This window comes from Capsicum annuum, unplaced genomic scaffold (genome assembly GCF_002878395.1).
Source record: "Capsicum annuum cultivar UCD-10X-F1 unplaced genomic scaffold, UCD10Xv1.1 ctg3962, whole genome shotgun sequence".
NCBI lineage: Eukaryota > Viridiplantae > Streptophyta > Magnoliopsida > Solanales > Solanaceae > Capsicum > Capsicum annuum.
The window spans coordinates 24,184-36,273 of record NW_025846856.1 but is presented as its reverse complement, the minus strand read 5'-3'; the positions used below and the strand labels follow the sequence as shown (position 1 = coordinate 36,273).

The window sequence follows — 12,090 nt, the reverse complement described above, 5'->3', positions numbered from 1 at the left end:
CTGTGTGTGTGGTGCAAATAGTGGCATACACCTATTTTTGGAGGATACAACTTCTAGGATGTTCAATGATTCCATAATCATATCAAAGCTGGCGTAAACCAGATTCTAAATTACAAATGTACCAAGAGCTTATCTTTCTTTCAAGAAAAACATTTAGGTTAACTAGAGAAACATCAAGTTCACAATCTATGGATCGATAAGAGATTTAGAATTTGAATTGGGTAGGGGTCACGCGAACGAAGGCCCCCGCTGCCACAAATTATGACGTAGGCTCAACCACTTGGATCGACCTTAGGTAGGCACCCCTCCAAAGTGCAATGAAGGTCACCAACCTAGGCCATGGGCCTTCATGATCGTCCATTGACCCTGTCCAGGTAAGTATGTTTATTGGTGGTCCTTGGCCCATTTATATAGTATCTCCTTACTACTATTCTAACATATTCACTTGACTACTAGTCTTTTGACCTTCATATCATTGTCAATCGAAAAGCTCATATCCAAAGTAGCGTCTTTATTATGAATCTTTCTAGTTCTCTAATAGCGAAAGAAATGAAGGGCAGTCGGAATGATCCTCTATGGCTCCATGACGGCCATGGAGGCTGTTAATCAGGCTCTTATCCTATGGTCACGGCTCATCCACCGGACTTTGTTTTTGGTTGCCTTAAATCAAAGAGGTGTTCTACATATGCATCGTCTCATAAAGTGAGTAGAGTTCTCTTCATAAATGCATACGTTATTCAGATAACAACATCAAAGTACCAGAAAAATTATAAAAAGAAGGCGGCAACAACTATCTTATTGTTTATTTGAATAAACATTCCCTTTTTTAAACGTTAGTTGCTGAAGAAATTCCATAATGAGTAACAAAAATAATGAATAGTTGTTCACTGGTCCTGTTTCTTAGCTTCATTTAGTGAAACAACAATAAAAACGCTAGAGAAATAGCATATGAAAAGGCGCTAAGTTTTTGAATAGTATATAAAAGACGGACAAGAATATTGCAGAAGAGAAACCCGTCTACCTGCTCGAATATAAGATAATGTAGTTTATGAATGATGGACATTTTGAATTGTCATGTTTCAAGGTATTAGGAGACGTAGCAGTCTGATGCAAGACGCAGCAGTCCTCTACGGCTCCATGACCCCTGAAAGGCAATGGTCTCATGGCCGCGGTTCATCCACCAGACTTGGTTTCTGTTCGCCTTAAAACTCAAGGATACAGTGGTACGGACCTTGTACAAGTAAGTTCGTGCCAATCAATGTTGCTGCAATGTAATATAAAGAAATAAAATGATTAGCTTTCCGAGTTTGCATTAGGATTTAACATCTTTTTGTGTTGTATTTTTGGTCTGCGACCAGGCCATATATGATGTTTGTTGTTAGTTTATTGTCCCGATATATGCAATATCCCAGCACTAGGCATTTTGGAGCTGCTAAAAGGGTGTTCAGCTTGTAGCTTTTGATTCTTCTTTCCTTTCTTTTGATGCAAACTATAAAGAATATTTGTTCAAGCAGTCCATAAAATCATAAATGAGACAATAAAACATAATTGGACTTGGGATTGGGTATGGGCCGAGCGAATGCAGGCCCCCGCTGCCACATATTATGACGTAGGCTCAGCCATTTGGGCCGACCTTAGGCTGGCACCCATTGAAAGTGCAATGGAGGTCACCAACCTAGGCCATGTACCTTGTTGATCTCCCATGGACCCCGTCCAGGTAAGTATGATGCTACGTTGTCCTGGGCCCATTTATATAGTATCTCCCTACTACTATTCTATCTTCTTCACTTGACGATGTGGGACTATTAGTCCTTAGACCTTCATATCATTGTTAATCAGAAAGCTCAGATCCAAACTTCCGTAAAATAGTGTAACCTGTTCCATGATTACTCCAACGTTTATGAGCTGCTGACTTAGTGAAAAATGTTATATGCCTGTTCGCATAGTTATAGTCAGGTTATATGAATGAAAGAAATGAAGGGTAGTCGAGAATGATCCTCTACGGCTCCATGACCCCTGGAAGGCCATGGAGGCTGTTATCAGGCTCTTATCTCATGGTCACGGTTCATCCACCAGACTTGGTTTCTGATCGCCTTAGAACTTAATGATACAGTGGTGCGGACCTTGTACAAGTATGGTCGTGCCAATCAATGTTGCTACAAGGTAATATAAAGAAATAAAACGATTAGCTTTCCGAGTTTGCATTAGGATTTAACATCTTTTTGTGTTTTATTTTTGGTCTGCTAATTTTGGTGAATAGTTTTTTTTTAGTTGAAAAAGAAATCACGAGAGAAAACGGTTTTCACTTAAGAAGAAATTCATAAGAGCAAACTGTTTCCTTCTTGATTTCTTACGCCAGCACCACTCCGAAGTGGCGGCCAGGCCTATAGAATCAACTCATTCATCCATTGAGAGTACCAACAATGTTACTGTAATTGCAGATTGAACATGTGCGGAAAAGTATGATGATCAAGAGGTCGACCTCTTGTTCCTCATTCTTCTTCACACACGTTCATTCTGTAGTTACAACAGTATTGGTACTCGCAGTGGATGAATGAGTCCTTGGCCCTTTTTTTATAGCATCTGCTTGCTTGTCTTTCGTCTTATTCTCTTGACGATGTGGGAATGTGGAGTAAATATCCTGGAGACTGCATCTTTAATATACAAAGATATGTCGGCATTGAATTTTATGATGGATAATCATACATTCATAGATCATTGTGCAACATGGGTAAATGGAAAAAGAAGAGTTTTAAATGCCTCAAGTATCATATTTATTACTAATCCCCCTCATTGTAAATTAGCAGTTGTTGGGTTCTAGTGTAATGTGAATGAAAAATGGAGAGAAAGTGAAATGTGTCTTCATATTTAAAACTAATCCTTGTGCTTAGAAGCATTGCTCCATGTTGTTAGTGAGATAAGAAAAAGACAAGCCTCTAGCCGTCCTCGTCGTCACTTGGTTTCAGCTTCAGCTTCAGAAAATGACCGAGAGACTAGTTTTTTTGAACGAAAACGGGACTTGCGGGCACACTTGGCCATCTGCGGAACTTTCTGTTTTGAATGCAATGTGACATGTGGCTGCATCTCATCATGTGCAGACACATGGGTCCGCATATGGACCCGATGTTTCGAAATAGCGCCTCTCTTTACTAATCATTGCTTCTCATCTGATGCAACACCTTTTGGCTATAAATATCTGATTTTCCTTAGATATTGGCGCGAAACTATGGCATCAAAATACTCCTTTTTCTTACCAAACTCAAGTGTGATTTTCTACTGTTGAGTGAGTTCGTTGTTCGGCAGAATTTGAGGAACCACCATTTTGCTGAAGTGATTCATTTTATCCTGGGAGGATATATTCCATAACCTCGGGTATCTTGAGGGAAATAATTTCCTTAAGAACACATTGTGAATTCAGTGGACTTGAGTCTTCTAATCTTCATCTCTTTCTTGTTTGAGTTTTTCATTTTCCAGAAAATTGTTTGAACTTGCTGAAGTTCATATTGGAATACGATTTTATTTATATCCAAAATAACGAACTGAGAGGTTCGAGTGTGCATGCCTTCCTTGTCATACTTTACTTGAGCCTCAAGTCCTCATCTGTAAGATTACACTGGGTATGTTGTTGTATATATATATTATAGTATACATGGTCGGAATTGGAAGCAATGTATTTGATGGAACGCCAGCAAAAGGCCTCTTGTTCTTACTGTACACCAACTATTACAACGACCCCCACATCAGTCTATTGAGTAAAAATCATTGCACACATTCAATCCAACAGTTAAAATTCAAAAATTATTACAAGAACAATTTGTAGAATTAAAAGATCCATTGAGAGGCTTGCAACTGGAAAAGATACAAACTATAAAGAGTACTTGATCAAGAGTTGATCATATATCATATAAAAACATAAACGAGACAATCAAAATAATTGAACTTTGGATTGGGTAGGGGCCGCGCGAACGCAGGCCCCCGCTGTCACAAATTATGACGTAGGCTCGGTCACTTGGGCCAACCTTTTGCAAGCACATTGTTGTAGATATATCTCAGAAATAAAGTAGGAATAGATATTTTTAGTAGTTTTAAATTAGTAGAGTCCACTTAGGAATTAGTTGTCCCCTTTATTATTTGAATGAGAATTAGTTATCCCAATTTAAATTGAAGTGTAGTTAGAAATTTAGCTATAAATATATGTTTTGAGTTATTAATAAAATCATTCCCTTTAACAAAAAAAAAAGAAAAATTCTTGTATCAAAAACTCTTTTTATTCTGCTTATGATTTTGGAGTAACAGAAGGGCCTGTGTGTTGATTTTGTTGGATGGGCACTAGCATTGATAATGGTGTGCCAGTCCCTGAAGATTTGACGCTGGAGATTCTACAAAGGTTGCCTGTTAAGTCATTGTTGCGGTTCAAATGCATAAGCAAGAATTGGTACAATCTTATCAATAGCCCTGTCTTTGTACGTAAACACTATAATTATCACGGAAGCAACAAACGCCCCAAAATACTATTTCATGACTTCGACGAAGATGCATCCAATGATACGATTCGTATGACCATAATTTCGGAGGATGATTCAGAAGGAGGAGGAGGAACCCCTTTAATTGAAAAACCTCATCATCTTCGGGGTTTTGGTGTTGATATGTCATTGGATGGTCCTGTGGATGGCGTGTTTTTGTTTAATGGAACAAAGTCGAAAACTGAATATGACCCTTTTTTGGGACTGTGGAATCCTGCAACCAGGGTGGTAACCACTCTCCCTCCATTCCACTTCAAGCCTCAACCAGCACTTCTCCAAGATATTGGCGCATACATCTTGTAAAATATCTCATGATTGATCGATCTTCCATATCTTAGTATATCATAGTGATTTTGTATCTATTTAGGAGAAGATCAGCATTCTTTATTACTTGATTCTTTCCTTATTTAGTTTGTATTCTCTTGTATATATACACACACATGTAAATGAAATCAAATAAGCTTTCATACTTGACTCAGCTTTATATGGTATCAGAGACCTCATTATACTGTAACGAGTAAGATTTTTTTCTCTCCAAACCACCCTCCACAAATGGCAGACACTCCTCGAGTTGTTAATGCTGACAACAACATCATCCCGTTGGTTGTTCAATTTAACCCTGTGTTCCAATTGCCCATTAAATTGCTTGGCAGCCACAATTTTGCAACATGGAAGGCGTAATTTTCCATGCTTATGCATGGTCATGATCTCTACGGTCATCTTGATGGGTCTACACCTTCCCCATCTCGCACTCTCATAACAGGCACAGTCCCTAGTGCCAATCCTGCGTTTACTATTTGGTTTCGACAAGACCAACTTATTCAAAACGCACTTATGGCATCTGTTGATCCAACAATTGCCACAACTGTTGCAGCATCTACCTCAGCAAAGACAGCCTGGGATGAACTGCACATCGCCTATGCAAACAAGTCTCAAACCAGAATTTTCAGTCTGCGCGATCGACTTATGCGTCTGACCAAAGAATCCCAGCCAGTCATCGAATATTTGCAAACTATTTGGTCTATTTCTGATGAAATCTCTACTGCTAGTGCTCCGGTCTCCAACTCTGAACTTATTGTCAAGATCCTCAGTGGTTTGGGTCCAGAGTTTCATGAGATCTCTACTGCAATCTGTGCTCGAGACTCTACTATTACTTATGAAGAACTCTACGAAAAGATTCTGGATCATGAGCTTTTCCTTCAACATGAAGAGTCAAAAAAAGGTCCCAATCAGATTACTGCTGCTGCTGCTACCTCTGCTGCAACCTCCAACATGCCTGGTAAGTCGAACAATCACACCAATTGTCGCCCCAGCAATAACAGTGGCAACAACCAACAGTGGCGATCCAATAATCACTTTACTTCACCCAATCCACGACGATCTTCGACCACCACCAACTCTTCTAATGGTGTTCGCTGTCAGTTGTGCAATAAACGAGGTCATGTTGCAAGTGTTTGTCGATGGAAATCTCACAATCACTTTGAGGCGAAAGCCAATTATGTTTCAGGATTAAAGGCATCATAAAATCCATGGATTCTCGACTCCGGCGCATCTCATCACATCACTGCTGAACCTCAAAATTTGCAGCCATACAATGGGATGGAGCAGGTCTCCATGGGTGATGGTAAAAAAATACCAATAACTCACACTAGTTCAACTCAATTAAATGCATCAAATAAATCTTTCAAACTCTCTAACACTCTCTGTGCTCCTAGCATTAAACGCAATTTACTCTCTGTCTCTAAATTTTGTCAAGATAACCTAATCTCTATTGAATTCTTTCCCTTTCATATTTTTGTGAAGGACTTGAAAACACGGACTTCGTTGGTGCACAGTCAGAATAAGGACGGTCTCTATGAGTGGCCAAGTTTACCCTCCATGTCTTCTCCTCATGTGCATTTGACCTCCACCAGTACATCTACTTCTACCTGGCATAGTCGGTTGGGTCATCCGAATGCAAGGGTGTTAAGTTTTCTTTTGAATAAATTCTCGCTACCTTGGTCGCTAGAAAAAATTTCAGTTTGTAATTCTTGTTCCTCGAATAAGGCTCATCGCCATACTTTTAAACATTTTACTTTGACAAGTACCAAACCATTTCAAACAATATTTAGTGATTTATGTGGTCCTTCTTGATACAAGAAAACCAAGGGATACACGAAATTACACTTCAAACAGTCCACAAATCACAAGACTCGAGGACCTATTGGAGACCAACTCTCGGATTCACTACAACACACAATGACGAGATAGAAAGGTGTGTTTTCAACACCAAAACAGAAAAAATAACAATAGTATGAGAACAATATGATAAGAACAATAACAACAAGAGACAACAACTCACGAGTTGAAGATTACAAGATACACAAACGGTTACAAGATTACAATAAACAAAAGGGATAGATAGTTAGACCTTGGTTGGTATAATCTTAAGAACCCAAGAACATGTGATACTCTTGAACCCTTAACGCTACACACAACGGTTAACCTAACTCCTATGTTGATACAAGAGGGACTTTACCTCCTCTAAACACCAACGTCTCAAGCCATGAATGCAATACTAGTGATTCCACACTAGTATCACCCTAGTTTCGGGTTGCCTCCTAAAGAGAAGAGGACTTGTCTTTCAAAGTGTTATACAACTTACAATATCATCAAAGTCTAAGACAAAAATGACCTACAATGTTCTATTTATACTAGGTTACAACTAGAATACAAAATGACCAAAAGGCCCTTTAATGAAAAGCCTCAAAATGTCGCCCATGGAGTGTAGTGTAGGTTCGGTTTTGGTGTGTGTTTTAGGCCCTCTTTTGCATTTTTCTTGCACACTCCATGCCTCGTGTTCATTACATTTTCATACGTCCATCCTCGTGGTCGTACTTGTATCATCTTCTCCTTCTTGAAAAGGATTTGACCTCGAATCCGTACCTTAAAAAATCAAGAGAAGGCAAACAAGCACACATCCGCATGACATGAGGGGTTAGGGTTAGCAAAAAATAACACATCCACATGCCATGCTGAGGCGGAACAAACTTAAAGTATAGCCACGAGTCCTTTGTTTTAATCATGAAAAGATTAGTACAAATGCTACAAAGGAGGTGGCTTGGTCAAGCATCAAGACAAAAGGAAAATAGGCCAAGAGTAATCCTTTCCCACCCTAAGATGGTATCGGGATCAAATGGGTGGAGTAACCAAGGACTTAGGCCTCGGCCACTCTCACTTTCCCCTAAGGTGCCGTCTTCAAAATTAGGCATACCCTCTATATCCCTGTGGAAAATATCATGAGAACAAAAAGGATAAAGAAAGGTGTTACACGAGTCAACTCCAACTATGATCTCCTTATGCATGTACTCACTAGTTTCAAGTCCAACAACACTAGTAGGCTTAACATAGAAAACACATAAAGAAGAAGTAGATGGAATTTCTAAGCATGCAACACTTTCTCTTTCAAGAGTGTAGTCCTTACATAGACATAAAATATCATGGGCAGCAAAGGGATCACAAGGAAAACCATATTTACCAAGACAATCACAATTCGGGTTTCCTAAACAATCAAGCACGTCAAGGTCATTTCCACCCGATTGATCGTTGTCCACAACTTCACTAGTTGTTGGCAACTCATATACCAATGTAGACCCAACTTGGTTTTCACAAGGGTCAACTAGTGTGTGAATACTCTCGTCACTTGGTAATGAAACCTTAGTTAAGTTATAAGTGCTAGCACTAGATGGACACAAATCATTCTCACGAGGAGAATCAATTTCTTCATCTAAAGGATCAACTAGCGCTTGCATACCTAAAACAAGAGTTTGGTCCTCATGTGGCCTAACAATACCGAGAGTATCACAAAAAGGAGACTCGAGCACCTCTACCCTAGGCAAAGTCGCAACTACACCTACTTGGCTCCTACTAGCCACAACACAACATTCTAAGTTCATAGGAGTGTAGGGGATAACGTTTTTGCCTCGTAACTCATGTGAGCTACGGCCTTCCTCCTGATGTGTGTCCAGGCAGCCCACTTGCTCCTTTTGACCTACCATATGATCCAACCTTTCATTTGCCATAGCTAGGTCTCGGGACATAGTGTAAAGGTAGGCGAAAATGACATTGGTGGCATTGTTGTCCATGGGTTGAGAGGTTGAAGCCGCGGGTTCACTTGTAATTGTACCTAAAAAAAGAAAAGAAAAGAACAAACCTACAAAGCAAAACACGAGTTAGTTCGAAACAACCTCACCACACTCTCACACACTTAATTGTCTCACACTTGGATTCACAAGTGTTGTAGGTCGGCTCGTAGTTCGTGATGAATCGAGGGGTGAGTATACTCCTTGGTCGAAATGGATTCTTTGTTTGAAGACTCAAGGAAAGTAGTGTCCGAACTTGAACCAAGAAGTACTATGATTTTAAAAATGATAAAAGCACAAAAGAAACGTAGACACGAACAATGGATTCAAAGGACTAATTGACAATCTAGTAGGAGTTTACTAGTTTATTAATTAGTACTAGGATCAATTAAACGAAATGAAGGATCAACCAATAAGAAACAAAGACATCTAAAATTTGATCTTAAATATTGTTGGTGAACAGTAAAACATGACGTGGCAGCCACGTATTGGTTGCGGTTGTTATCAAATTTTATTTTCCAGTTCAAGTCTTGATCCAATTGTAATTTGGAATTGGTGGGAATTGGGTAAGGAGGGAAAACAAATCTTGAAATCCTCTTTCAAATTCAGAAAGCAAGACATGACTTTTCTTCTCAAGACAAGGTCCTTAAATCATGGAAAAGTTGTTGAGAAGTGATTGATAGGTCTTTAGTGGTTGGGGGTCTTTCAAGACTAACAAGTTTCTACACCTTTTCCTTCATCTTTTTGGATCAAATAAGCACTTTATTTTTCTAGAAAGGTATGAAGTTAGTGATGAACATCAAGAACAACAACAACATTCACCAAGAACAACAACAACAATTTTCAAGAACACCAATAATTCCATTTTCACAGCCCACTCTAAACCAACAACAATATTGTCTCACACGGCCAAGACTACCATATCTTTAACAAAACTGGTCTTAGGACACCAATTTTATAACAACATCACACGGCCAAACTAAGAACAACAACAATATTCACATTACAATTCCAAACCATGAGCCACAACAACACCAACAACAATCGGCCAAGCTTATGTTCACAACAACAACATCAACATTTCAAGCTCAAATCTAAGATATAGACTCAATGTGTTAGTGAGGAACAATAATAACACTTAGAGACAACAAAGACAAGTAAAAATCTTGGCCAATACACAACAAGAACACAATTTTTGGCCAAGAACACAAATTGGACAGATTGCTATTTTTCTGGATTTTAAATTTTTTTTCATCAATTTTTCTTTAGCTAACAAGCCCAAGATTGATCCATTAGGAACAAGATCAAGCCACGCTTTGATACCAAATCATACAAGAAAAACAAGGGATACATGAAATTACACTCCAAACAGTCCACAAATCGCAAGATTGAAGGACCTATTGGAGACCAACTCTCGAATTCACTACAACACACCATGACAAGATAGAAAGGTGTGTTTTCAACACCAAAACAGCAAAAACAACAATAAGATGAGAACAACATGATAAGAACAATAACAACAAGAGACAAAAACTCACGGGTTGAAGATTACAAGATACACAAATGGTTACAAGATTACAATAAACAAAAGGGATGGATAGTTAGACCTTGGTTGGTATAATCTTAAGAACCCAAGAACATGTGATACTCTTGAACCCTTAAAGCTATAAACAACGGTTAACCTAACTCCTACATTGACACAAGAGGGACTTTACCTCCTCTAAACACCAATGTCTCAAGCAATGAATGCAACAATAGTGATTCCACACAAGTATCAGCCTAATTTCGGGTTTCCTCCTAAAGAGAAGAGAGGACTTGTCTTTCAAAGTGTTATACAACTTACAATATCATCAAAGTATAAGACAAAAATGACCAACAATGTTCTATTTATACTAGGTTACAACTAGAATACAAAATGACCAAAAGGCCCTTTAATGAAAAGCCTCAAAATGTCGCCCATGGAGTGTAGCGTAGGTTCGGTTTTGGTATGTGTTTTAGTCCCTATTTTTATTTTTTCTTGCACACTCCAAGCCTTGGGTTCATTACAATTTCACACGTCCATCCTCGTGGTCGTACTTGTATCACTTCTCCAGTTTAATCGATTGACAAAAAATTTTACTATTGTATTTTTGTGGACCAGTATACTCGATACACCTGGCTTTACACATTAAAGAATAAAAGTGAGGTTACAGATCTTTTCAAAAACTTTCAAGCATTAATTGAATGTCGTTTTAATACGAAAGTTCTTTCTATCTATATAGATGGTGGCGGCGAATATAAAAGTCTTGATCCATACCTAAGATCTCAGGGTATTGAACATCTTTTATCCCCTCCATACACCACTCAAAGAGTCACTCTTGCTGAAAGACATCGTAGACATATTAGTGAGACGGCTCGCACTTTACTTCATGAAGCTTCTCTTCCATTGACTCTTTGGTCTTTTGCTTGTCAACATGCAGTTTATCTGATAAATCACTTGCCAACCTAACATTTATAAAATAAATCACCTTTTCAAATGTTGTTTGGTCATAATCCGGATTACAATTCCTTAAAAATTTTTGGGAGTCTTTGTTATCCGTGGGTCAAACCTTATTCAAAAAATATATTAGAGCCACAATCAACACCATGTGTATATTTAGGATTCTCTTTAGTTCATCATTGTCACCAATGTTTTGATCCGAAATCTTCTAAAATATATTTATCTCATGATGTCAATTTTTTTGAAAATAATTTTCCTTTTCAAAATATATTTTTAAATATTTCTTCAACTTGCAAAGATATTGCATGGGAAAACCCAACTGACACTACCCCAACAACATCCCCGAGTCTTTCTTCTCCCATAAACAGCGAATTCCTCAGCCCTATACTTATCCCCAGTTCAGATAGCAGCAATGCTCTCAAAGACACTGTCTCCACTGCTTGCGCTCCAATAAAATCTACAAGTTCAGGTAACTCTACTCCTTCTCCTCCTACAAATTCTGTTGTTCCTAATAATATCCGTAACACCCACTCTTATCCCCCATTGCCTCAATCATCAGCTTTTCCAATTGTATACAGTCGCAGAAATAAAACAATTTCATCTGCTAGCCAAAATGTCGTTGCCCGTCCCTCCACCTCACTTCCGCAACAACCTCTACCCGACCCTGCTCAAGCCACCGAACCTTAAAAACCTTCTCTTCCTAATCCAAATAGTGTTGTGACCCATTCACAGCACAACATTTACAAACCAAAAACAATTCTTGACTTCATGGCTCACTTATCCCCCTCTATCACCCCGACCAACTTCAAACAAGCAAACAAACACCCAGAGTGGCAAAGAACAATGAAAATTGAATTTGATGCATTATTGAATAATCAGACATGGGATTTGGTACCACATGACCCCACAAAAACATTGTTTCTTACAAATGGTTATACAGGTTAAAAAGAAAAGCTGATGGGACAAT

At 38.7% G+C, this 12,090-nt stretch overlaps 1 protein-coding gene and 3 non-coding genes across 4 annotated transcripts; 1 reads left to right on the top strand and 3 right to left on the bottom strand.

The window, feature by feature from the left end:
* Positions 1-221: 221 nt before the first annotated feature.
* LOC124891670 lies at positions 222-382 on the bottom strand. Its single transcript, XR_007049788.1, has one exon. It is a non-coding gene; the product is annotated as a U1 spliceosomal RNA (small nuclear RNA).
* Positions 383-1,565: 1,183 nt separating this feature from the next.
* On the bottom strand, positions 1,566-1,725 carry LOC124891675. The gene has a single exon (XR_007049793.1). It is a non-coding gene; the product is annotated as a U1 spliceosomal RNA (small nuclear RNA).
* A 2,225-nt stretch (positions 1,726-3,950) lies between these two features.
* On the bottom strand, positions 3,951-4,112 carry LOC124891671. Its single transcript, XR_007049789.1, has one exon. It is a non-coding gene; the product is annotated as a U1 spliceosomal RNA (small nuclear RNA).
* A 210-nt stretch (positions 4,113-4,322) lies between these two features.
* LOC124891668 (putative F-box protein At3g47150) lies at positions 4,323-4,826 on the top strand. The gene has a single exon (XM_047403368.1). It carries the CDS (start codon positions 4,323-4,325, stop codon positions 4,824-4,826), a length of 504 nt encoding a protein of 167 aa, XP_047259324.1.
* Positions 4,827-12,090: the final 7,264 nt, after the last annotated feature.